At 44.4% G+C, this 27662-nt stretch overlaps 1 protein-coding gene across 1 annotated transcript in view; it reads left to right on the plus strand.

Moving 5' to 3' along the window:
- The first annotated feature begins 431 nt into the window (after nucleotides 1–431).
- The window catches only part of Gpr89a (G protein-coupled receptor 89A), a 39273-nt gene continuing 12042 nt past the window's right edge, over nucleotides 432–27662 (plus strand). The window contains exons 1-8 of the mRNA XM_021656140.2: nucleotides 432–604; nucleotides 11076–11135; nucleotides 12273–12376; nucleotides 16828–16934; nucleotides 17470–17571; nucleotides 19085–19205; nucleotides 20272–20352; nucleotides 26402–26511. Coding sequence (XP_021511815.1) covers nucleotides 563–604; nucleotides 11076–11135; nucleotides 12273–12376; nucleotides 16828–16934; nucleotides 17470–17571; nucleotides 19085–19205; nucleotides 20272–20352; nucleotides 26402–26511 — 727 coding nt within the window. The 5' untranslated portion in view covers nucleotides 432–562. The remainder of the gene's footprint in view (nucleotides 605–11075; nucleotides 11136–12272; nucleotides 12377–16827; nucleotides 16935–17469; nucleotides 17572–19084; nucleotides 19206–20271; nucleotides 20353–26401; nucleotides 26512–27662) is intronic.

A 27662-nucleotide genomic window follows, 5' to 3' on the forward strand; every position in this document is an offset into this window, starting at 1 on the left:
TGACAGTTTAGTGCCACACTGAAGGCAGATATCTGCTTCCCCGAGCGATGGAGCCAGGAACACAAAGTTGTCACAGCTCCCTGGCACTCTGGGACCATTTACAACACACGGCCTGACGTAAAGACTACTAACTCATTACATTAATTTATTATTTTATTTTATTTTTTGCAGTGCTAGGGATGTATTTCGGGCCCCGCGCAACTCTCAGCCCGGTGTTTTTAGCTATGAGCATTAAATTTAATGACAGTGCTCCTTAAAACAAGGCGTCTCCTCTCTTCGCCTCCTTCTGCCTACTCAAACACGCTTGCTTTGGGCTTTAACGCGTTCCAGCCACTTCCAGACCGTCAAGCGGAGTCTAGCCTCCAGCCCCGCCCACCCTCACCTGCTGGGCTGAGGACGCTACCGCTGATTGGCTGCTCCGGGCGCGGCTTGATGACGTCACGCGCGACACGCCAGCCCGGGCAGCTAGAGCAAAGGCCGCTCACTGGAGCAGGTGGGTTGGTCCTAGCTAGCGCTTCCCTCAGGTGTAGACCGCTGGGCATGGGCCTCCCGAGGCTTCGCCATGAGCTTCCTGATCGACTCCAGCATCATGATCACCTCTCAGGTGAGCCGCCGCCCGCCCTCGCGGGGATTTGCTCCGCCAGTTGCGCAGCCCTTGGTGAGGGCTGACGTGTGGTCCTGTCCCTCACCGTGCGTGCACCCCCAGACTCTGGGGAGGACTCAGCCGGCCCGCGCTGGGGCCGGTACCCCGCGGAGGGTCAGCTCCCGCGGCGCCCCGAGGCTTCCGGGCAGCCCGCGGACCACGGAGCCCGGAGAAGCGCGTCTCCCGGCCGGAGGCCCACGGCGCGTGCCGGCTGGAGCTGAGTGCTGGGCATGGACGGGCTCGGCTGGATCCGGGTGCCCACGGGTTTGCCTCCGCGACTCTGCCGTCTGGGGTGGTGACACCTCATCCTCCGTCCTCTGCTTGCCGTTCACTCCTAGCCGATCGCAGACCCTCATTTCCCCAGTTGGCCACCTCCGTTCTTTCCGACAGTGGGCGTCTACGATTATACAAAACTGAGAGCACAAACCACCGACAAGTCCTGCTCTCCAGTGGCTTTGTCTGCTGAGCCTCTAGCTTTTCCTATCATTCGTGTTTCCCGAGTTATTTTTTTTTTTCTCATAGTGTTTATGGTAGCGTTGGTATATGACTATTTATGTGCAGGGCTGTGTACCCACCTTCAATATTCGAGCACTCACTAACGCTTGACTTGCAGCAGCTGCAGAAACTTCCCCTGATTATTGCTCTTCCCCCTCATCTTTACAGTAATAGATTTCTCTTCATTGCATCCAAATGGCAAGTGAAAGAAACAGTTCCTGAGGTACCTTCTTGGGTTTAGGGTTTGTACTGTTGTACAGAAATGCTTCCCTCTGCGGAACATTGCCCTCTTAGGAAAACCAGTAACAACATTTTTCCTATTTTTTCCTTTTCCTATGTTTTCTTTTTCAAAAGTAATACCTTTCAAGTACCTTCAGTTGTTTCTGTTGCCAGCAGAATTTTCAAATGTGTAAATACACAAAACTCAAGACACGTGGCCTTTCTGGCTAAAACCTCCCTACACCTTCCTCTTGTCCTTGATAACGACACAGAGTGGCTTTCAGCCTCAGTGCCAATTCAAGAAAAATAATTTTAAGGGGCTTTTTTTCCCAAAGAAAAATATAAATGTCAAAGGACCCAGCTTGTAACTCAGTGGCATAGCTCTTGACTAGAAGGTGCTAAGTCCCCGTGTCCGTTCCCACCACCTTAAAAATACAAAAAACAAAACAAACAAACAAAAAAAAAAAACAAGAGTGTAAGTAGAAAACTGCCTTGCACTTTTGTTTGTGGGATTAACATGAATATAGTTCAAAAGTTAGCCCAAGAACATGGCTTTCTAGTCTTTTATGCCTTAAATTCATAACCTTTAACTTTTGCAACTATATCCACATGAAATATTAAACTTAACTGGCCAAGCTGCTGAGATCTAAAACCCAAATAATCCTGTGTATCGAATATTCCATATCCATATGTTATGTGGCTACTTTATCATCCTTGAAGTATTAATGAAAATATAAATGTCACCTCAAGGAGACATTTCTTGCCCCGTATTAGTAACCAAAGTGACCTTTGACTCCCGCCACTTTCTTTCTCATTTCTGTTTTGTATTTCTTCATGAAATCCAAGTATCTTTTTTTCTTTCACATATTCCCTAGCATCTGACTCAGTTGGTGGCAAAGAGTGGAGACTTATTAAGTCTTGCATCAATAAGAAGCACCTCCATAGGGAAGTGTAGTTAACTGGAAAAGCAGCTCATACACCATTTTTCCTGTTCTGTATGAACTGAAAGGTTTATCTGAAATGAAATTAGAGGCTTCATATCAAAACCTGTCATCTCAGGCCAGTGAGGTGGCTAAGCCAGTGAAGGCACTTGCCCAAGCCTCACAAGTTAGAGTCTGGGTATTCACAATGGAAGGAGAGAGCCAACCCCCAAAAGCTGTCCTCTGGCTTCTTCTTTTGTGCTTTGTGTGCATGCTTGCGCACACAGACACGTGGACACGCACACTAAATAAAATCAAATTTTATAAAACTTAGTACCTCAGACATTTTTGTCATGTCGCAGAACAAAGCACAAGTCCTCACATGTCTTGCACAGCCCCTTACATTAGGATCCTGACCTTCAGCCTTGGCCTCACTCAACACGTCATTTCTCTGTACTTTATAGACTTCCTAAGATTCTTTTAGTTCCTTAACCTGGCTATGCCATTGTGCCTTCAAATTTCCAGTCTCTTTTCTATTTCTGGGAATCTTTCTCTCATCCCTTTCTCTCTTTCTCCTGGCCAACTGTTGTTCAGCCTTCAGATTTCAGTTGGAATATCTGAGTGGAATATCTGAGTGCTGCTTCCAGACTAGAATAGATCGATGTTTCTATTCATGTCGGCGTAATACCCTTCACTCACGCCCTTTGTGGGCTACCATACCGTGGTGTAATTACTTGTTATCTCTTTTGCAGGCTGTAAATCTGTCAAGAGTAGCATTTTTGCCTTCTCGGTTGCCATTGCCTCTCCAGCATCTGGCACATACTAATTGCTAATTCATATTGTCTGGTGAACAGAAGCATAAATGAATATCCAAGACAGGCGTCTTTTCCAGTTAATTCTTGATAACTATTCTGCTAATCATTGTCTTTGTTTTTTATTTAATCTATCCTACTTTCCAAACCTGAAGTCATTTCATAAAAGCAACTGTCATCTAGCTTGTGTTGAGCCATCAGCTCAGCTGTTAAGACTTATCAGTTCCATAGTACATGCACAAATCCTAGTGCACTTTCAGTCCAAGGTCAAGGGTCTACTTTGCCAATTGTAAAACTGTTCCCCCCTCCTTTTTTTAAATAAACCATGCAGGTTCCAGTTTATTTGAAAAAAAAAAAAAATTTGAAGTTGCTTTTTTTTCCCTCTATAGCCTTTTCAGAATTCATATTTATCCTGGCTATAATAAATTCTCAATTCTTTTCTTTTCTTTCCTTTTTTTTTTTTTTTTTTTTTTTTTAGGCAGGGTTTCTCTGTGTAGTCTTGGCTGTCCTGAACTCACTTTGTAGACTCAGCTGGCCTTGAACTCACAGAGATCCACCTGCCTCTGTTTTGTCTTCTAAGTGTTGGAATTAAAGGCATGCGCTATCATGCCCAGCTTTTTTTTTTTTTTCTTTCTTTAATACAGGCTCTCACTATGTTGTCCAAACCTTTGGGCTCAAAGGATCATCCTGCTCTGCTTCCTAAGCATCCACACTGCACGCTGGGGCAACCATGCCAGCTGTGGTTGCTGGTTCATGTGCAAGTAACTTAAAAGTCCTTGTGGGCTTTGTCAGTAAAACGTAATAACACTTTAAAGCTATATATCCGTCCTTATTCCATGTCTGTCTCATCATCCAATCATCATTTTTATTTGGTTTTCTTATCTGAGGTCTCATCCCTCTTGCTTTTTTGGTTTTTGTTTTGTTTCAGATGTTGCTGCAGTTTGTTTTTTCCATAAGTTACCCCTCTGGCCACACCTCTCCTTTTCCTAACTGCCCTGTTGGTACCTTTACTCATGGCCTCATGTCATATGAGCACCTGCGAGCACATTAAAACTGTCCTTCTCTCTCCTTCCCATTCCCTGTGTCATCATACAGATGTAATTTTTGGTTGTTTCTCTTACCTAAGGTCCCATTTCGGTTGGCTCTTGTCATCCTTGACACTGCCTGCTGATTTCACCTTCTAAAGTAGTTCCCAAGCCTGTGACCAGTGTTAATTCAGGGTTTTGTTGAATTTTCCCCAACACCCTCCAATAACATTTTTCATCTTAGAGTTGTTTCCTTCAAATGAATACCCCACAAGCTACCATTGCCCTTATGTGAAACAAATTTCACCGTGCCTCAATGATCCTCACCTTTCCACAATAGTTAAAGCTCCTCAGGTGGTGTGCTGGGCTCGTGGTGACCAGTTACTGCTTCTCTTCCCTATTTTTGTTGCTTTGTTTTGTTTTTTGAGATAGGCTGTCTATGTAGCCCTGGCTATAGAGCTCTGTAGATCAGGCTGGCCTTGAACTAACAGAGATCTAGATCCACCTGCCTCTGCCTCCCTAGTGCTGGGGTTAAAGGCGTGCGCCACCACCACCCAGTGCCTCCCTATTGTTGTTTTTAAAACCTTCACCTTAATAAATATTGTCTTGTTCCATCCAGCCATGTGGTTGCCAGTGCGTGCCAACACCATGTATGCCTGCCTTGTTCATGCTCTTTGCTATAGAACTATCTATCCTACTGCCCCCACCACCTTTGCCTTTTACTCACCTGACTCTTATTCACTCTGTAAGAGAATGGTTTTTAATATTTTAATGATTAAAAGCCTTGGAACCTCTGTAGAAAAATGCAGTACTCCGAAAATTTGCACACAATATTAGAATTTCACCTCAACTTGCATCCGCCTTAGGTATCATCTCCAGAAAGCCTGACAACCCTAGAGATTGGTGTGGTCTCCCTCTGTTGTGTTTTCCAGTATCAGGCTCATGTCCCTCCATTGCTCATCGATATTACATTATTTATTTAGTGTCTTCACTGAACTGTAAGCTCTTTGGGAGTGATGACTGTCTTACTCATCTTTGAATTTCTAGTGGCTAGCATCACACATGGAAATACTAGACACTTTTTACAGGGAGTATTTACAAAGAGAAGCCAACCAAACAAGGTCCTTATTGTGACAACTTCAAACATATTTCATTAGGCATTGCAAAACTGTGTGATCAGTGCCTTGGTTAGGGAAAGTAGAGTAGGGTTATACACAAAGAATGCCTTATATTTAGTCAGGAGGCTAGAGAAGGCCTTCCAGAGGGACAATGCATCCTAAGACCCTTAGGGTTGTGAGGGGAGAGGGCTGGAGAGGAGTTCCTAGCCAGGATCACAGAAGTCTCTGTCTACAGAACCGGGAAAAGTTGTGTCTAAGTAAATGTTTGGTTGGCAGGAAGGACATGAGGCTGGAGTAGTTTGTGCTGACCTGTGACAGTCCATAGGAAAAGCATGAAAGAATTTTTTTATGAAATTCTCAGAAAATACAAGAAGGAAAGAGGAGTTTTTTTTTTCAATGAATGTGTGAGTGTGTGTGTGTAGGTGTGTGTAGGTGGATAGATAGGTAGTTCTGAAAAAGCCATGTTGTCAACTATCATGGGCTTTTGCCTCTGAAGCCAGTTTGAATAGAAGCTTTCAAATGTAGTATCCTTTGATCATGGGCTAGTAGATCTTATAAGAAGATAGAAACCACTTTCTATAGATTAGGCAGGAGAATGCAGAAAAGAAAGCTGACTTTAGGAGACATGGGAAAAATACTAGTGTATCCACCAGAGCCAGGCACCCCATGATCAGTGCTATCTGTATGTTGACCTATTGTGGGTTGCTATGATGATCACAGTCATCTTTAAAGAAAAACTGCTTTTATGATGGATGATAGCTATACTTCTCTGTGGGTATAATAAGTTTTTAGAATGCAGTTAGGAATTTTATTGGTCTAATAGAGTGGTGGTCGCCTGGGTTTACCATACCAGGCATGATTTTCCTCCTCTTGAGTGGGCCTCAAGTCCAATCAGACAGCTGTTGGTTACCACCAAGATATGAGTGCCAGCCACTACTGTGCCTTTGGGGTTATCTCGCCATGCTGATCATTGTTGTAGTTCATAGGCATCACAGCTGGGTAGGACTGTTGGTTGCTTTTCTCCCTTAGCAGTTTACATACCGCCTTAAGGTACTATAAAAGTTACCTCAGGGATGAAGCTCTCAGATCAGCAACAGTTCACATCTTCTGAGTCCTGTGTCCAAAGTTCATGGTTCTTCAGCAGTGGAGCCCCCACCCCCCGCCTCTGAGGGGCTTATCAAGGGCAACAACAACAGCTCGTATTGTTTGGGGAGTCTTTTGGACTTTCCTGGCCCACAGCTCAAAAAGAGGGTTCTTGTGCCTGATTCTAGGTTTTTGTTAGATGGCCTATGGCTCTTTTAGGGAGCATATATCAGCCAAAGTGGCATAATTTTATTTCAAATGGATGGATGGGTGGATGGATGGGTGGATGGATGGATGGATGGACAGATAAGCTTATATGTGTTGTGTGTAATATTAGGTAATTATAAAACAACATTTTCCTAGGGCTTTCTCAAACATCCTTGGTGCGCTTTATCCCTCCTTCTTCCATGTTGACCTCTTCTTAATTAAAGCCCATTTTTACTATTTTTCTCTTTCATATCTCTCCTATCCTGCTCTCTTCCTCTCTGGTACCTTTTTACTTAACTGGTTTCTCTGATTCCTCCAGGTTATATGTTCACATATATGAAGATTTAGAGCGAGGAGCTTAAAGATGAGAGAGAAATGTTTTATCTTTCTTGGTCTGGTTTACATTTCTCAATATAGTATTTTTTAGTTCCATCCATTTACCTGCCAATTCCATGATTTCCTTTTTCTTTACAGCTAAATAGTATTCCATTGCATATATGTACCATGTTTTCATTATCCACTCATCAGTTGAAGGACATTGATGTTGTCTCCGTTTCCTAGCTATTGTAAATGGAGTGGCAATGAACGAATGAGCATGGAGTAGGGTGTTGAGTCTTTTGGGTCTATGTCAATGAGTGGTATAGCTGGATCTTATGGTAGATGTAGCTTTCTGAGAAATTTCCAGACTAATTTCCATAATGTCTGCACCATTGGCCATTTCACCAATGGTAAACGAGCGTTCCCCTTTTTCCAGCGTTTGTTTTGTGATCTTAGCCATTCTGCTAGGGAAAGATGAAATTTCAAAATTGTTTTGATTTGCATTTCCCTAGTTGCTGAGGGTGATGATCAGTTTTTGAGGTATTTCTTAACTCTTTATTTCTTCAAGAACTCTGTACTGACCCATTTTTAGAATGGATTTTTTTTTTAGGTTTTGTCTTTGTTGTTGTTTATATATTCAAGATGTTAATCCTCTAACAAATGTACAACTAACAAAGATTCTGTCCCAGTCTGGGCTTCCTCTTTGCCTGGTTGATTTTTTCCTTAGTTGTGTAGAAACGTTTTAGTTTTATGAAGTCCCACTTTTCAGTTGCCTTCCTTAATCCCTGGGCCAAAGAAGTCCTATTCAGAAAGTCCTTCCGACACCTGTATCTTGTAGGATACAGTCAGTGTTTTCTTCTAGCACTTTCCATGTTTCAGGTTTTACATTGGGGTCTTTTAACCATTTAGCCTTAGTTTTTTTTTGCAAGCCAATAAAAATGGGGCCAATTTTATTCATCTACATGTGAACACCAGTTTCCTAGTACCATTTGTTGAAGATGCTGTTGTTTCTCTACAGCACTTTTTTCCTTGATTTTGTTCCATTGGCCTACATGTTTCAGTGCCGGTACCATGCTGTTTTTACTACTATAGCTCTGTAATATATATTGACGTCTAGAATGATAACCCTTTCAGCATTGTTCTTTTTGCTCAGGATTGCTTTGACTATCCAGAGTCATTTGTGGTTTCAAATAAATGTTAAGATAGTTTTTTAGTATTTCACTGAAGAATGAGATGGGGATTTTTGATTTGGATTATATTGAATCTGCAAATAGCTTTTGACAAAATGGTTGTTTTCACAATATTAATTCTACCAATCATTGAACATGGTCTGTCTTTCCATAGTCTGGTGTCTTTCTTCCGAGACTTAAAGCTCTATTTGTAGAGGTCTTTTACTTCCTTGGCTAGGTTTTTTCCTGGGTACCTTTCTTTAATGCTATTGAGAATGGGAGTTTGCCTGTGACCATTTGCTCGGTGTGTTGTTTATATATAGAAAAGCTGTTGATATGTGTAAGTTAATTCTAATCCTGCCATTCTGCTGACATTTTTAATCATTTCTAGAGCTCTCTGGTGGACTTTCGGGAATCACATTTCTTATGCAGATAGAAATAGTTTGACTTCTTCTTTTCCTGTTTGTATTCCTTTAATTGTCTTTTGTTTTATTGCTCCAGCTAATGCTTTCAGACTGTATTGAGAAAGAATGAAGATGATGGGCAGTTCTAGCTCATTCTTGTTCTTAATGGGATTGCCAAGTCTTTCTCCATATAAAGTGAGGTTGATGTGGGTTCGTCACATACAGCCTTCATCTGTTGAGTTATGTTCTCTCCAGTCCTCTCTCTAGGATTTCTGTCATGAAGATAGATTGGATTTTGTCAAAGGCTTTTCTCCGTCTATTGAAATGATCATGTGATTTTTGTTCTTAGGTTTACTTATGCGATTTATTACATTTATTGACTTGTGTGTGTTGAACCATCCTTGCTTTTCAGAGATAAAGCCAACTTTATTGTATATAATCTTTCTGGTGTGTGTGTGTGTGTGTGTGTGTGTGTGTGTGGTTTGTGAGCAGTCGTCAGCGTGAGAAGAAGCCACAGTGACCACTGTATACAACAGAGGTCTGGAACTAGTAAAGCTGCCTCTCTGCCTGCTTCCCAGAGCAGCCAGTGTGGCTCTGAATCTTGCTGCACAGGCCTTTTCTTGCAGCTGCTTTTTATAAAGCTGTCTGCATTCTCCCTCCGTATTCTGACTAGGTGAGCTACGGTGAGGGCTGCAGCTGATGCTCTTTCCTGAGTCCGCATGCTTAGGGACTGAGGTGGTAGTGAGACTTGGAGTCTAGACTCTGTTGATGGGTACATTATCTGTTAAGTCATCCAAATACTTTTGAGGAAAGTTTCTGCTGAATATTCTCATTTTTAGTATTCTATTCTCATTTGGCTCTTGAAACCTATCTTTGTCTTTAGAATACAAAGACTCAGAATTTGGGTCACTTCTGTGAGATTGACTGGGGATTGAATGCTTATTATCATCTTGTGTCTTTTGCAAACTCCATCTTGCTAAGGGGACATTCTTTGCCCTTGGCATCCAAATCCAACCCGTGAACCATTTCCTTGTCAGTTTGCCTTCTACTTCTAGAAAATGTCTGGGTTTTTTTCTGTCCATGTTTTCTTTTCTGAGCTGCCTGGCAGGCTACGTTGGGCCACTTCATGCTGCCCACACAGACAGATGGTGCCATGTGGTTCACAGTCCCAGAAGCAGGATCTCACAGAAGCCCTGCTTCGAGCTGGTTATTGCTGTGACTGGGGCTCAGTGGCCACTATTGCTGTCAGCATCGGCTTCACTGGTGCCCTTCTCATTGGAGGACCCCACGCCAGAGTGGGCTCTCCCCTCCCGCCTCTGGACTTCAGAACACTGCAGCAGTCCTTGCGCTCACAGAGACTGCTAAGAGAACTCTAATGATGTGACGCATCTACCACAAATTTTTTCTTTTTTTGTTTAATAATTTTTTCATACAGATATTTTGATCATATTCTTTCCCCTCTCCCAACTCTTCCTCACCTTCCTACTCACCCAACAGCATGTTTTTTTCTCTCAAAAGAAGAAAATCAATAAGACAAAAAAAATAACAAGACAAAGCATGGAGTGTGGCTGATATACCTAGTTACCTCCATTGGAGAAAACATACTTTTCCTTTTCCAGCAGGTGTCGCTTGCAGATGGCTTCTTGGTTACAGGTGGGATGTGAGGTCCACTTCCACCCCTCCGTGCTAGGACTTTGTCTGCTTTGAAGCTGTGTAGGTCTCGTGTTGCTGTCATAGTCTCTGTGTGTTCATATGCACTATGTGAAAGCACAGGTCGGACTGGCCAGCAGGACCCGCTGCGTTCGCTTCTTTTTGGGTAGCGGTGTCTTTATCTGTGGTCGTCCCATTTTTATGTTACTTGAAGCTTGGACAGTGGCCCTCTTACTGTGTGTGCTTTGATAACAGAACAGTGGGAAGACCGGCCCTGGATGCTCGGCGCATTCTGTAGTTAAAGCTCTTACAGTATCTGTAACTTTGGAAGGTGTTGGAGTAAGGGGTTGGGGAAAAAAAGTATAGGAGAAAGCCATAACATGGGTGCAGGGTATAGGTATTCTCCGTGGAGACAGCTGGCTGTACAGATACACTGGGTAGGCGAGGCATGGTCCACTAGGGCTTACACTGCGATATTGCTAGCAAATCCCGTTGGTATATGAAGGAAACTGCCGATTGGCCAGGTCTTCCTGAACATGTGCATAAGAGGTAGGCAGGTAAGTAGAGTCAGTCTTACAGCAGAGACACTGCGCGATCACTCGGGAGAGCCGGTGGAGCGTAAACACATCAGGATCCTTTTCTGGGGATAATGGCTCCACTCAAGCTAGAAGCTTCACGGTTTGCTCAGTTGGCATTTGGTCATGGCACCAGCCTGATGCTGATCGGAGTCCTTGTTTGCTTGCTGGTTTGCTAGCTTATAAACTGTTTTTATAGCATTATAGGAAAATATATGTATTTCCTTTTTTTTTGTCCCCCTTAAAATTTGTTCTATACAATGAATAATTTAAAAATCCTAAAAGCATGTAAGAGTCTTTCCAGTGTTAAAAGTGGATCTCATTTTTAATCTCTAAAAATAACTTTCTAGTTAGCAGACATTTTATCATACAATAGTTTCTATATGGCATTGGGAAAAGAAGATCTATCTTAACATTTTGTCTTTCTTCTCCCCTAGATACTGTTTTTTGGATTCGGGTGGCTTTTCTTCATGCGCCAATTGTTTAAGGACTACGAGGTGAGAAGAAACCATTTTATGCTGTAGGTTGTTTAGAATGGAATAAGAAAAATGATTCCATTAAAAACATACATTGTGAGCTGGGCACAGTGGAGCGTGCCCATAATCCCAGCACTTGGGGAAATGGGTAGGCAGCTATCTGTAAGTTCAAGGCCAGCTTAGTCTACATCTACAAAGCAAGTCCAGGATAGCCAAAGCTACACAAAGAAACCTTGTCACACACACACATACACACACACATAATAGATTGTGTGCAGTTCCTCAGATACAAAACAAAGATGTGCAATTATGGAACTACATGTGATGCAGGCCTTGGTAACAGACTGATTTGTCTGTCTGTTACTAACTTAATATAGATTTTTGAGACAGGGCCTTACTGTGTAACTCAGACTGGCCTGGAACTCACACTATAGCTCAGGCTAACCGCTAACTCATAGCAATCCTCCTGCTCCAACCTCCTAAGTGGTGAGGTTACAGGCATCTACCACCAGGCCCTACTGGTTAAGATGATTTAAAAGAAAAAAAAGTTATACGGCTAAGAGCAGGGAAGGTCATTCCTTAGTCCTGTTGGGGCCACACACAACTGCAGATGCATGTGTTTCGGAGGAACTTACGTTTCTAATGCCTCGGAAGTTCCCTTTCAGCCTGCAATTGCCAGCCTTCAAGTTTAAGTTAATACCCAAATCCCAGAGCTAGTCTGATTCTTATTTTAAGTCTCAGATTCAAAAAAGAACCACATCCTGTAATGAACATTTCTAATTTAATTCTCATTACTTAGTTATCTGGACACTTGGGGCATTTCTAAGGTATTTTATATTAAGATGTATTGTATTAAGGATTTGGGGAGCAGTCTGGAAGAACCCAGGATTGTAGCTCAGTACTCTATCACCTCTCAGGAGTGTTCCAGAGCTGATAGGAGTTTTGCAGTGTTGAAGAAGTCCTTTTAGCATTAAGCGTGCATGCAGATCTGTTTTGTTTCGGTCACTGACATTGGGAGCCTAAGTGCTACTCGTGCCTTCAGTTCTCCCACCACAAGAAGATTCTGGAAAAGGGCAGCCATGATTTAGCCGGAGTCCCTCTGCGGAGGCTTGAGAACCCATGCGCACGGAAGTGACCGGCTGCCGTGGCTTTCCACAGGTGCGGCAGTACGTGGTGCAGGTGGTCTTCTCCGTGACTTTCGCCTTTTCCTGCACCATGTTCGAGCTTATCATCTTTGAAATCTTGGGAGTTCTGAACAGCAGGTCAGTACAAGCCCTCCTTCCCTTTCCTCCGAAGTGTGCTGCTTTTCATTTACGGTAGAAGGTTCGCCTGGATCTCCTGGTGGAAACTGCCGGCCTGTGGACACTGATCAGTCCTGGGAGCCGCAGCGCCCACCGGAAGTGTGGGCTGTGGCCCCCTAGTGACAGGTTTGTTGAAGACTGTGCACCTCCAGGGAATAACTGCCCTGCCCATTAGCTCTGCGGAGCCTGCTGAGCGTGACAGCCTTCCCTCCTAGCAGCGCTGTTTATTAGACTGTCTGACTGAATTCTACTCGTGCCCGGCAAACGTGGCCTACGACTTGAAAAGATCGAAACTCCTCAGCCGTTTAAGGACTTCGCAGAAGACTGGTGTCCAGTCCTTCTGTTTTAACTACCTTGGTTAACTTTACACATAGTCAAGTGAGTTAAACTGAGAATGTTTCTGAAAGTGTGTTTTTAAAAGTCCCTCCTGGGGGTTGGTGGCAGAACCGTGGCCCCCTGCTTTCAGACTTGTTCTTTTAATAGTCCCGACCTTGTCGGACGAGCTGTGGAGAATGGACAGGCATTATTCTTATGCTGTTTGCCAAATTGTATCATTACAACATGGATGTTTTACTACTCTCTGAGTAGAATTAGCAAATTCTATGAAGGACCAGATAGTAATTATTTCACGCTTTTAAGCCTCAGGGTGTCTACCATCACACCCACTGTGGCTGGGAAGCAGAAGCAGCCATAGTGTGTAAACAGATGGGCTCGGTTCTGCCCAGGGAAACATCGTCTGTAAAATTGCTAGGTGCAGGTCCTAGTTTGCTGCCCGTTGGTCTGAGCAGCAGTAGCAGGAAGAAGACAGCTGCTCTTTGTGGTACTCTGTGCCACCGACCTTCTAACTCAGAATTAGTCCTGCACAGCTAGGAACCATCTCCCTTTGGCGCACATGTCTCACATTCCTTAGTTTACTTTAGAGTGCAGGAATGAGAGCCGCTGAAGTCTGTTTCCGCTTTAGGTTCATTTTCCAGACCGGATTTGTTTAGGCTGAAACATGTCTGCACTCACACCTGTTTCTTCACACTAACATTTGGCCCAGCTGTGGACAGAAATGTGGACCTTGATCACATGGTCTATCTTGCATTCACTAGGTTCAGAATAGTGAGGATTTTCAAAAGAGAGTCTTGACCCTGACTCTGAGTATTCCTTTGACTTAACCTCCAAGTAAAGAGTGTGTGGCATTCTATTCAAATGCAGAGTATTGTTTGGATCCTTTATTTTTATTTTTTCAGAGGACATCACTTTATCTTCAGCTCAAAAGACCAGCTAAAACATGTGATTAGCTTTTCTTGTGTGTGTAAGTGTTTTGCTTACATCCATGTACATGTCCCGTGTATATGCCTGGTACCCAGGTTGGCCAGAAGAGGGCATCAGATCATATGGCACTGGAGTCATAGACAGTTGTGAGCTACCATGTGGGTGCTGGGAACAGAACTGAGTCCTCTGCAAGAGCAATAAGCACTCTTAACGACTGAGCATCTTTCCAGCCCTGTGATTGACTTTTGATTGTCAGTAATGCTCCGGTTTTAAACCTGCTGCCTCCTAGCATGTTCCAGAAGCCTGCTGAAGACCTGGGTAGATTAGATTGCCTAGAACTTGTGTAGCTCTTTTGCCTCTCTGGATCTTCTAAGGGGTTGATTCAGAGAGCAGAAAGCTGCCAATGCAAACAAGCACATCTACACTTGACTTATATGTGTAGAACCCATTGCTACATATGGGTTCTTTGTTCATGATGCCCGCCATCTAGAATAGGGGAAACAGACAGCCCCTCTAAGCCATCCAGGTTTCCTTCCAAAGGATATTATCATTCAGGACATTGGGAAGTGAAATTGTATGAATATTTGGGGAAATTCATTATCTGGGTAATAAATTGGTGTAATTATGACCAATTTTTTATAGACACTATGATTTATCTGTGTGATCAAATCATCTATTTTACATAGATTATTAGACAATTTAGAGTTTAATTTGTGTCCCACCCATAGCAAGTTTCCAGAACTCATGTTTCATAACAGCCGTCAGGACTAGCCTAGTTTTAGCTGCCTTTTACTATTGTCATTTTTTTTAACCTATTCCCTCAGTTTATGTACTTATTTTGTGTTTTCTACGTCCTACCAAGCTACCCAACCATTTACACACTTTTTTGTAACGACGCTTGAACTTAAACTTAGAAACTTGAAAAGACACTGTCGAAAACGAAGTCTTCCAAAGAAGAGGAGAATATTATTTCAAGCCACCTACCTAATAAGGAATTTATTTCTAAGACATGTAAAGAGCTCTCACAACTCAGCAGTAAAACAGTGCAGTTAAAAAGCATACAAAGGTCATGATGTTTAGTTACATATAGAGTAGTCACCTAGCATGCATGAGACCCAGGGTTCAACCCCCAGTACCACAAAAGGGAAAGAGGAGAACAAAGTACAAAAAGCAGGCAAAAGGTCTGAGTAGGCATCTCTCCAAAGATGATAGACAGGGGGCCAACAAGCACATGAAAAGATGGCTAGTGTCATTAACCATCAAAGAAACACCACTCAAAACCACAGTGTCATAGTTCTACCACCAAGATGGCTATAACCAAAAAGACAGACAGCAGCAAGTGGTGTTAGAGCCAGACAGAACTAGACTGTGTATCCTGCTGGGGCAGCGAGCAGTGCTGCGGTGGCGTCCCTCAGCATGTGGCCCAGCCACTCGAGTCCATCTCTGCATGAAAATAAGTAAAAGCATGGCCGTGTTATACCTGACACAAGTGTCCATAGCAGCACTACTATAATCGTTTGAAGTTAAAACAATCATGTATGTATTGGCTGCTGAATTGATAAATAATGGGGTAAATTTTACTCAACCATTAAAAAAATGAACTATTGATAGATGCTGTAACATAGATTAACCTTGCAAAGCCTGTGCTAAGTAAAAATAGCTCAGCACAACAACAGATCACATATGGTACGATTCCATTCATGTGACATGTCCAAAGATGCAGGTTCATAGAAATAAATACTTCAGTTATTGACTTCAGTGGTTTCCTAGGATTGGGGGGAAGGGGGAAATGAAAAGTGACTGTTAGTGGTTACAAGGTCTCTTTATGGGGTCTTGAAAATATCTAAAATAATTAAGGTGATAGTTACAAAAATCTGCAAATATACTAAAGGCCATTGGATTGTACACTTCAAGTGGGTAAATTGTTTCTCCAAAACACTGTTGTCAAAAGCAGTTGTCAAAAGTGCTACATTTTAAAGCTTATTTTCTTTTTACTTATTTATTTTGAGATAGGGTCTCACTATGTAGCCCTGGCTGGCTTGGGACTTGTTATATAGATTAGGCTGACCTCAGACTCACAGAGAATCTACCTGCCTCTGCCTCCTGGGTATTGGGATTAAAGCTATGTGCCATCATACCTGCATAAAAATAGAGAAAACACATTCTATAAATATTAAAGTTTTCCATGTCGGAGCTTAAGATCAAAATACAAAAGAATTTCTGAGTCTTTTGCTCAGAATTACTGTTAACATTTATTTTCCTTTAGCTCTTTTAATTTAATTTTTACGGCATTTATAATTGGGGAGAGGCACTCACAGGTCCCTTCCTCGGTGTGGCGGCGAGAGGACAGCTTTGAGAGTCACACTGTCCTTCCACCCTGTGGGTTCCAGGACTCACACTTACGCCATCCGGCCTGGCAGCGAGTGCCCTGCCCCACTGCACTGTCTCACCGGCACTGTTTTGGCTTGGCTTTAAGACAGATGTCACATAGCCCAGGATGGCCTCGTACTTACTGTGTGACAAAGGCTGGAATTATAGGTGTGTAGGATCAAGCTTTCCTGTAATTCTGTTATTATTACTACATTTAGGGGGTGTGTGCATGTTATCTGTATTGCCTGTGAACATGACCGAAACATTAACATTCTTTTTAAAGGTGGAAACTTCAGGTTAAGATGGTCACATGAAAAAAAAAGACGGTCACGTACTATTCAGAAATTCATATATAGTTTGTTTTATTGGTTTTGCTTTTGTTTTATGACATAAGGTTTCAATGATGTCACCTAAGATGGCCTTGAGTTCACAGTTCTGCCTCCTCTTCCCAAATGCTGCGATTATAAGCAGGAGCCACCATTTTGTGTGTGTGTGTGTGTGTGTGTGTGTGTGTGTGTGTGTGTTTTAACACAGGGTATCTCTCTGTAGCCCTAGCTGTCTTAGAACTCAGTATGTAGACCAGGCTGTCCTTAAACTCACAGAGATTCTCTTGCCTCTGCCGCCTGAGTGCTGGGATTGAAGGTGCCCAGCTAAAGGTGTAACAGCCTGGTTGGCTGACTAGATGGCTTGTACTTGGTTTAGGGTCCAAGAGCAAGAGTCTTTGGAATACTACACAAATGAGTGCTGGCCTCGCCTCCAAATGTCTTTGATGTTAATTTCAGCTCCCGTTATTTTCACTGGAAAATGAATTTGTGTGTAATTCTGCTCATCCTGGTTTTCATGGTGCCTTTCTACATTGGTTACTTTGTCGTGAGTAACATCCAACTGTGTGAGTATTTGCCTTCTTATGTCAGCACAGAGATGGGGGTGCATTGGGAGCCTTATTTTTGTATTTCCTTTATACTGGTGTCTGGGGACCCATCGCACCTTGAAGCAGTCATAAAATGAATTCTGTCTGAAAGAGAAAATTGTGTCTCCTGCCAGAGTTATTTCTGCTTCTACTATAATATCTCCTTGAACTCAGTCCACGTTATAATTTTAGCAACATTTTTCTAATGAGGAAGGGGAGGATCTGGGAGGAGTCAAGGAGAAAAAGAATATGATCAAAATATATTGTATGAAGTTTTAGAAGAATAAATGAAAACATTTTTAAAGACTGGATAAGAGAAGACATTCTTAACTAAAATATGAAATGTTTCTTACAAAAAAAAGGGTTCTCTGATGGTGGGAAGAATGCTTTGCCAAGCATTGTGTAGTCCCAGCATTTGCATACTAAATCCACACTCATACTAATTCATCATTCATATTTGTGATGAAGCTGCTTAGTAGCTGTCCTCCCTGACAGTCTCTTTTCCCTGTCTCAGTGCACAAGCAGCGCCTGCTCTTTTCCTGTCTCGTATGGCTGACCTTTATGTACTTCTTCTGGAAGCTGGGAGACCCCTTTCCCATCCTCAGCCCAAAGCATGGTGAGTGGAGTGGAAGTAGGAAGAAGGGCTGTTTAGTTTTCTAATTAAAAGAGTAATAATAACTTTTTAAACTTTGGATTGTGGGAAATAGAGCAAGTTATTTCTCTTAGAAGCATTTGACTTTGAAACAAAAGTTTTCCTTCTTTCTAAGGGCATCAAATGCCAGTTTGTTTGCGTAAGAATGACAGGGCAATGATATAGAATGCCAGTCAGCATTCTGTTACTGTACAAGAGTTAATCTGCTTAAAAAGCAGAAAAACTGATTTGGCTCACAGTTCTGGAGGTTTCAGTCAATGGTCAGTTGCCCTGCTGCCTCTGGGTCTGTTGCAAGGCAGTACATTATAGTGAGGGCACATGGCAAAGGAAGCAGTGCCCTTCATGAAGAATACAGAAAAGGAGGGCCTGGGGGCTGCCACTCTTCTCTTCAAGAGCATGCCCCTGGTCGGCCCTGTCTCTTTTCCCTTGACGCTCGTGAGTGGGTGGGGGTGCCATGGTGCTCGTGTGGAGTCAGAGAACGTCTTTCGAGGGCCAGCTCTCTCCTTCTACCACGTGGAGCCGGCGGCCCCGGTTGTTCGGCCTGGCAGCAGGTGCTCTGACTGCTGAACCTTCAGCGAGCCTCTGCACGGCTCTCACCGCCCTGCACGGTCGCTTCTCAGGTGGGCATGTCAGTTTACCCAAACTCCGAGCGTTTGAGCCTTAGTTTCAGGAACATCTGGGAAGGAAAAGAACCCTGCGCTTTCCAGATCCCATAGTGCAGGAGGAAAAGCCAGAAAAGGGCTGGGAGGAATGCTGGGTGCACCAGTGCCTACAGGCGGCCACACCTCCAGCATCTTGGCGTGCGGACGCATCGCCTGGTAGCTTGGATTTGAGAAAGAAAACTTTTCCCTCGTTTGGGTCATAGTTTTTTTAAAGCACATAGCCGTTCAATGAGATGGCTCTGTGGGCAAAGGTATGAGCCTGATGGCCTGAGTTCCACCCTGGGATCCACACGACAAAAGGAGAGCGTTGACCTCTAACCTCATGTGCGCTGTAGTACAAACACATGCAAACAAACAAACAAATAAATTACTAAAGTATTAAAAACAATTTAAATGGAAGCATATGTAGCGTAGCTAATTACATTTTAAAATAAAATAGCAGTATCTGTTTCACCATTTCAGATAATAAACAAAGGCAAAGTTCAGCAGCCTCCATTAATAATTAAAATACGCTTGTCAGCTGGAGAGACCATTCAGTGATTAGAAGCACTTGTTGCTCTTACAGAGGACCTGGGTTTGGTTCCCAGAACCCATGTGGTGGTTCACAACCATCCATAACTCCCGTTCCAGGGGATCCAAGCCCTCTTCTGACCTGCACAGGTACCAGACACACATGCAGGCAAAATACTCATAAATCTAAAACAGAAGCTGCAATAGGCTGTGTAAGATGCTGGTGGATACAGGGTTTGCTTCCGTAGCACAGGTGGAAGCGGTCTGTGCGTATCGCCTGGCGCTAATGGCTTTGGTGCTTTCAGGAATCTTGTCCATAGAGCAGCTCATCAGCCGGGTAGGCGTGATCGGGGTGACGCTCATGGCTCTGCTTTCCGGATTTGGTGCTGTCAACTGCCCGTACACATACATGTCCTACTTCCTCAGGTAACACATGCTTTGTCTCTGTCCTTTTTCACTGTTACTGGAAAATGTGTGTCTCGTGCTACATCTTTAATATTCACATAGTCGATCCAGGGCTGCTGTTTAGTCTTCCCTTCCTCTGTGTCCATGGGTGTTTATCTGAAGCTTTCTAACCAGTCGTTTCCTGTTTTCATTTATTTTGAAGCAGCATCTCAGCAGGTGGCCCAAACTGGCTTTAAGTTGGGTTCTCCTGCCTTCACCCCCTGCACAGTGGGATTGGGGGCATGTGCCATCACATCTGGCTGTTTATTTCTGAGTGGCAAGTCCCATGCCCCATGCACGCACTGTTTAAATGCGTGTTTCCAGTGGGCGGCAGTGTGAACCTCTCCCACCTCCAGGACGCTGCTTCCTCCTGGACGTCAAATGGTAGAAGACACTGCCAATTTAAGCATCTTTTATTTTTATTTTAGGTATATGAGTGTTTGCTTGTGTGTATGTATATGCCTGGTGCCCACAAAGAGCCTCGGGTGCTCTGGAACTTACAGACATTTGTGAGCCACCATGTAGGTACTGGGAACCAAGGTCCTCTGCAGCAGTGGCCAGTACTCGTAACCCCAAGCAATCTCTCTAGCCCAGTAGTCCTCCACCTTCCTAATGCTGCAAACCTTTGTTACCATTCCTCATGTTGTGGTGACCCCAACCATAAAATTATTATAGTTGCTGCCTCATAACTGTAACTTTGCTACTCTTATGAATCATAATGTAAATATAGTTACAGGTAGAGGTTTGCCAGAGGGGTCATGACCCACAGAATGAGAACTGCTGCTCTAGCCACTAAACATATGTTTTAAATATATCTAGGTCAAAGATAAGAAAGACTGAGAGCACAGGCTACCCTCTGCTGCCCTAGGACAAGAGAAAAAAGTTGCTATAAGAGGTGACAGTACAAGCATCTTAGCTTAATGGAGTCATTTTAATGTTTTCTAGAAAAGCTGGCCCTTGGGGTTTGTGATTCTCCAGATGGCTTGCATGATGTCCCAGGGTGGGACCCCAAATCGTCAATAATTTTTTTTTTTTTTAATCACTGCAGAAATGTGACTGACACGGATATCCTTGCACTGGAGCGGCGACTGCTGCAGACCATGGACATGATTGTAAGCAAAAAGAAAAGGTGAGGCCACACCCAGAGGGCCTGAGAGCCGGCAGGTTCTCTTCTCTTCTTCATTATAGAAAGGGTTACTCTCGCCTCAGAGGAAGAAGACTCTCTCAAGTTCTACTTTCTGAATTTTAACATTTCTCTTTAGATAAATTGTTAGAATAATGCTTGGTATTTGGAGGATTTTGTTTGTTTTCATTTGGTTTTGGAGACAGGGTTTCTCTGTGTAGCCTTGGCTATCCTGGACTCACTCTCTGGACCAGGCTGGCCTCAAACTCACAGAGATCCGCCTACCTCTGCCTCCCAAGTGCTAGGATTAAAGGCACCACCATGCTCATTTGTTTTTTCACACATTTACTCAATGTCACTGTGCAGAGGACAAGGATGGGTACTTTAAGGCTGTTGTCCTATAGCTTTACAGTTTTCCTTGCTTGATTTGGATTTTTTTTTCAACTTCTTTTTCTCCAACTACCCAAGAATCCTTTAAGTCTTCTAGCCATTGTTTTTGTTTCTGTTATAGTGGTTTGTTTGTTTTGCTTTTTGCTTTTTGGTCTACCCCAGATAGAGAGTACAGTGAGAGCAGAGAAAGGATGTCACCCAAGTCCAGCTTGGTGATCCTGTGGATTTATTGAAATACTTACAGGAACATGAGTGACTCGGGCAGTTACGTCACTAGAAAACCCACAGTGTGGATGGCACCTCATGCAGGTTCCAACACGGGAGCCCCAGCCCTGCAGCTGTTCTCTCTCTCTCTCGCTCTCTTTCTCTCTGTCTCTCTCCTGCTTCTAGCAGCTGCTCAGCACTTCTATAAACTGTAGGAGAGACTTCGTTGAGTCTTTACTTCTGAACCTCATAGCTCCGAGACCCTTTCTTCCACAACAGAATGTTCCAGTCTGAAGAATAAAACAAAGTGAAAAGCTACATAAAAATTACCCAAAAACGTACTTCTAAAATACATGTTTTCAAAGTGGCATTTTTATAGAAATCTGTGTCACAGTAGACCTACAAAGCCCTCTGAAATCAGACTATCTGCATTTGGATCTTTTGTCTACACCTTATAATTTGACCTTGAACTAGCATTGTGTCTTTGTTTCCTAATATGTAAAAATTAAATGAAGAAATAAGCCACGTGTGCTGGCACATGCCTGTAAGCTCAGCATGTGTGCGGCAGAGGTAGCAGGATCAGGAGTTCCGAGCCTGCCTAGAATACATAGTACATATTAGTGAGTGTGAACTATGTGGCAGAAGCCTGTCACATGCAATGAGACTCTAAGAACAGTGGGTCATACCTAGCAAAGACCAATACTAACCTTATTAATAATCTGGAGTTCAGATTAGCAGAATACTTGGAAATTAAAAGTCAAGTGTTGGAGGATGCTAGAGGACCAAGATCCACAATCTAAATGTTCGTTCCCCCCAGATCCCTCCTCACCACTCAACAGCTTGGCACATAGGAAGCACCAAAGAGCCCACGGAGCTTCTTACTGAACAGCACATGCCTCTTAGATAGGCAAGTTTTCTCTGTCTTTGAATGGCTGCCCAAAGTTTGTGCGTGCTGGGCACGCATTTGGATGACAGGAAGAAAAAGCCTTCTGGAGTGCAGTATAAGAAGGTAGAACTCAGGACTGGCGTGGAGATCAGAAGTTTGGGAGAGATCCTGTAGGGAAAGAACCGCAGTGAGTGGGTCATAAAGTGGGCCACAGAATCTGATGTTGTCCTTCGTTAGGCACTGACTCAGGGAAGCTTCAGCTCAGGAGGGGTCAGGCGGTGGGAGGAGGGGGTCATAGAGCAGGCTAAAGGAGCAGCAGCTTAAAGGTGAACCTAAGCAGAAACAGTAGCCGGTGCTGGCTCCATGGACTTCCAGCCAGACCCTAGGTGAGCTAGCTGTCTGCAGGTACGTTCTCAGGGGGGAAAGATTCAGCAGTCACATACATCCACAGAGCAAGTCTCCATCCAGAACTCTAACTCGGCTGTAAAGAAATAGCCTGTGAGCATTTCAGCATACAAATTGGGCAAAGGAAACAAACTCCAGCCACCAGGCATTGGTGGTGCTCGCCTTTAATTCCAGCACTCAGAAGGCAGAGGCAGGCAGATCTCTGGCTTCAAGGCCAGCCTGGACAAAGTTGAGTTCCAGAACAGCCAGGGCTGCACAGAGAAACCCTGTCTCAGAAAACAACAGCAACAACAACAAAAAAAGTATGAAGGAAAGAAACTAACTCCAAATAGGTCCAGGCAGTTTAGCCATTGCAGCACTTAGGTTCTGCACCTGCCTGGGTAGCACAGTAGAGCTGACTCTGTCAGTGGGTGTGCAGGTAAGCTAGCCCAAGGGTGTGAGCTTGGGAGATTTGGCCCCGCAACTTGTCTGCTATGGAATGGCATGGACGAGGGAGAGATACCTCTCCTACCCCCTTGCCCCTCGCCACCTGTGACCGGCAGGAGAGCTAGCCCTGCCCCTCACTGGTGGCAGCACTTGGGAGAACAGGCTCTGTACCTCCCTGGGCAGCACCCAGTACCTCTGTACCTCTCTGTACCTCTACAGCACCAGTAGAGCTGGCCCTGCTTGTAGGAGTTGCTGGCGAGCCAGCCCGAAGGCATGAGAGTGGGAGAGCTGGCACAGCCCTGCCTGCTGCACCACTTGGGAGAGTGGGCCTGAACCTCACCTGGACAGCACAATATAGTTGGTCGTGCTGGCGTGGGTGCGAGGGAGCCAGCCCCGAAGGCATGAGAGCAGGAGAGCTGAGTCTGCCCCTTGAAGTGGAAGTTCCTGGTTTCTTTGAAGACTCAGTTGTGTCATAATGTTTTGCTGGAAGCTGTCTTGTGAGAGGGCATGTGATGTTTTGCTGTGAGCTGTCTCATTTGAAGGGCGTGACTTTGGCCAGCTGAGAACATCCATGGATGGACTCTGAGGAGAGAAGATATATAGAAGCCCACAGACAGTAAGACAACACTTTTTGGATCAATATTACTTCACTGGTCTTCGTTCTTTGACATTTCACTTCACAAAGATAAACCTTCCAGAGAACTTCTCAGGGCAAAACAGCCTAGTCTTGGGGCTTTCGCTGACTTGTTCCAGTTCAGTGGAGTCACGCAGTTTCGTGTTACTGTTTGGTGTTGGCATTTGGACTGGACTGCTTGTATCCAGACAGTGAAGAGTGGACTCACCCCAAGGAACTACATCTAAAAAGTTCTACAACCCCCTTTCCCTAATAATCTTCTTTCTCCCCGTCCTCTGGTCAGTGGGTTGGTAGGGAGGTAAAAGCATTTAAGAACCCTAAATAAAGTAGGTTTGTTGAAAACTCTAAGCCTACAGCCCCTTGCCAGCAGTAGCATTGGGTGAGCGAGCCAGGCCACAGTGGAGAGCTTGGCCTATGGTGTGGGTACGGGAGAGCCAGCAAGCAGATCTAGGGCTCTGTGTTGGGCCACACCAATAACTACCTCATAGATGTACTGAAGGGGCTGGTCGTATAATCCAAAGCCATAGGATCTCCATGACACATGGCAACAACAGGGTATCTGAGAGGAGTCCCTGTGAGGATCCAGCACTGATGGTGTAGCTGAAGGCCTTTAAGGCCCTGGTTCTTAAACTCTACTTTAGTTTAGTTTCTTATGCCTCTCGTTCCCTGCCCCTCAACACCCCAACACCAGGTAGGAGAGAAAGGTTAGTGGGGAGAGGGGACGTAGTTCTCTTTAGCTACTTCCTGCTGGTTAGGGTTGTCACGTTCCTTGGGGCAAGACCAATCTTCATTTCAGGGTATCTCCAGCTTCTAGTCAAACTGCATCAACAGCAACCAGGAGCAGCACAGGAAAAGCAGCAGCCATGTTCTTCCTTGGAGCCAACCCCACTCCCACTCCCAGCTCGCTCTGGCGTTTACTCCCTCTCCAGAGTCTGCAGAATTAAACTATCGCCAGCTGGCAAAGACCGTGCCCCCTCTGAGCTGCAGGAGGCAGTTTGCTGTTGTGGACAGTCTGGAGCAGCCCCTTATCCACACCTGGGATAAACAAAAGCATGTTTACATAACTGAGTTTTTAACGACACCAAAACTTTCCTCTACAGCTCTTGAATCAGACCAGGGACTCATGGCAGTGAACATTTGTGAGCAAAGTATGGACAAAGGGTACACTGTGGGACACACTGTGACACACTACAGCTCCCACAGTGAGATTTTTTTTTGGGGGGGGGGAGGTTGCAAGGGTGGAAGGCAGATATGAAGGGACAGGGAGATGAGTGGCAGTGGGTACATGGTGTGAAATTAACAAAGAATAAAACATTAAAAAAAAAAGTAAAAGTCCAGGCAGTGGTGGAATACACCTTTAATCCCAGCACTTAGGAGGTAGAAGCAGAGGCAGATGGATCTCTGTGAGTCTTGAGGCCAGCCTGGTCTACAAAGTGACCATGCTGGTCTGCTCCATGCTGGGTACTAGGACAGCCAGGGCTACACAGAGAAACCCAGTCTCAAAAAACCAAAAAGGAAGAGGGAAAAATAAACCTCAGCTTAGGTTCCTCAAGTCGGTGGAGAAATGCCAAGGCCAGAACTACAGAAATGTACCCGCCCTCATGATGCTAATTGAGTAGACCTATGGCAGGTTTCTTAGAGACGCTTCTGGCCAGGCCGATTGCTCCCAGTACCCTGAATACCTGTGTGGTTTCATCCAGGTTTCCCATTCCTCAGCTGATGTCCCAGGCAATAGAGAGGTTTCGCATGGACCTAGCTCTGAGAAGCCTTGTCCAAACCAGTGCTGTCCTGAGATTTCAGTCCTCAAATGGCTACATCTGAGCAAGGGTGGGAGAATAGCATCTCTAACTGAAACCCATCAAGAACTGTTGAGTCTGTGCCTCCCCTCCCCCCCAATGTTTGCACAGTGCTTTGCCATCTGCTGTATCCTGACATGTGTGAAGTACCTGCCAGATACCTGCTCCATGCTGGGTACTGGTTCTCTGCCCTATAGAACTGAACGTCTCATAGGACAGACAATAAAAGAGGTAAGAAAAAAGTTAGCCAAGATTTGAACACAACTAGCATATATACATTCAAAGGAATGAGGAAAAAAAAAAAAAAAACACAACAGTTTGTGAAAGAAATAGGGATAAAACAAAACTGCAAATTTAGAAAAAGTTTAGTGGAGATGAGTATTTTACAAAATGATTCTGAAACAGTAAATCTGTAGATCTCCTCTCCTGAAAAAAATCCAAATCTGAGCTTCACAATATGTAGAAAGATGAATTCAAAACAGACCTTGAACTTGGATGTACAGAATGAAACTAAGAAATTTTAAGGAATCTTTTGAGACCTAAAAACAGGCAAAAATTCTAATTACTTAGCCCCAGAATACACTCCATACAATGAAATGTGAGCAAACTGGACTCCACCAGAATTAAAACTTGCGTCACAAAGGACTTTATAAAGAAGAAGGAAAGACAAGCTGCAGACAGGAGGAAGTATTTGGGAAAAGATTACTATATAGACTTTCAAAAAGAAAAAATTTCCAAAGTCCACATTCAAAACAACAGTACGATCATAATATGGGCAGAAACCATTCAGATGGCATTGGGCTCATGGAAAGACACTCAGCAGGAGTGGCCTGCACTTAAAGCCACACTAAGGTGACTATATACAGTTAGGATGACTCAAAAATGGTGACACTGGGCTGGAGCTTAACAATGAAGAGCACATTCTGTGGTTGCATAGGACCCGTGGCCAAGTCCCCTAGAGTCAGACAGCATCTAACCCTTAGAACTCCAGTTCCAGCGCTCTTCCTTTTTCCTTTTCATCATCCACTTTTCCTTGTCTTCCTCCTCTGTACCTGGTTCTTATTTGTCAGCTACTTTGTTGGTTAAATGATATTAAGAGATGGTGGGACACGGTTGACAGTGTTAGTTCATCAATCCTTACAACCGTTCAGAGTGAGAAAGTAAACTGTAGGTCTCTCGGCTCTCAATTGGCAGAGCCTGTCCTCACATGTCATAACGCCTGAACCAGCGGAGACACAGTTGCGACACTGGTAGGTAAAGAGATGAGGCTGCATGTCACACTTTTTTACTTGGCTCCTGTCTTCTTTATTTCAGGATGGCCATGGCACGGAGAACCATGTTCCAGCGAGGGGAGGTGCAGAACAAGCCGTCAGGAATCTGGGGCATGCTCAAGAGCGTTACTGCATCAGCCCCAGGAAGCGAAAGTATCCTTTGTCTTCTGCTTCACTCTTCCCCTCCACTCTGGACCAGGGGCAGGAAAAAAGTATTGCTGGATTAGTCCCCGAGGGCTCCTGACGGCACCAGGGTCCCGCTGGCTAGCACTGTCATAGGAAGTACAGCGGGGCCATCATCTTTCCTATGCTTGGACCTAACCACAAAAGCATTGTCTCCGAGCTGGAGAGAACCTATCAAGTCATTCATTTTACAGATGAGCAAACAGACCCAGAGAGGTGAAGTCACATGGTGACCTGTGCAAATGTAGGGCCAGAACTATCCTCTGCTTTATAACTTGTTCTGCTGTGCTGTCCTGTCTCCCGTGGCTGCGATACCACAGGGCACAGTGCCTCCCTAGGACAGCGGCTGCTTCCCGTGTGTGGTAGCAAGGACCCCTCCTAACCCAGTTAGTGCCCACACAGATTTCAAGTAGCTCCACATCCTTAAGAAACCAGCGTGACTGGGTTAATAGATTACTTCTGGCCCGGCTGGTTTGGAGGTTGACTAGTTCCCATAAGGGGGATAACGAAATCTGTGTGTTACCACCCCCAGCCCCAGGCTGAGGTCAAAACTGAAGGCAGAGATGACATGACATACTCCTCTTCCTCACCCAGTTAAGTTGTGTGGAGAAGGGTGCAGACTGTCGTGATGGGTCATGGCACACATGCTGATGTGGCTGCAGATAAGAATTAGGCGGGGGAAAGCCAGGGTGACTGCAGCAGAGAGAAGAGAGCGGGTAAGGGGCTGGAGAGGTGGCTCAGTAACTGAGAGTGCACTTGAGTTCATTTCCCATCACCCATGTCAGGTGACCCACAGCCACCTGTAACTAGTTCCAGGGAGATCCAACGCCTTAGCCTTTTGAGGGCACCTGCGCTCATATTCATATACCCCCACACATACATACATACACAGAACTTAAAAGTAAGCTCTTTCTGTAAAAAAAAAACATGTAACCCCTGCAGCATTTGTTTTGTGTCCATTTTCAAGGCAGAGTACTAACAATGAGTCTAGCCTCTTGGGGCACTAACTCTCTATCCAAGAGAACCAGAGACCTGTGACCATTGCTCTCTGATGCTGAGTGCCATAGGCCTTGCTGATAGCCGCTGTTGAGGGGAGGAAGTGAAGGGCGCTTGTTGATTTC

This window comes from Meriones unguiculatus, chromosome 10 (genome assembly GCF_030254825.1).
Source record: "Meriones unguiculatus strain TT.TT164.6M chromosome 10, Bangor_MerUng_6.1, whole genome shotgun sequence".
Classification (NCBI taxonomy): domain Eukaryota; kingdom Metazoa; phylum Chordata; class Mammalia; order Rodentia; family Muridae; genus Meriones; species Meriones unguiculatus.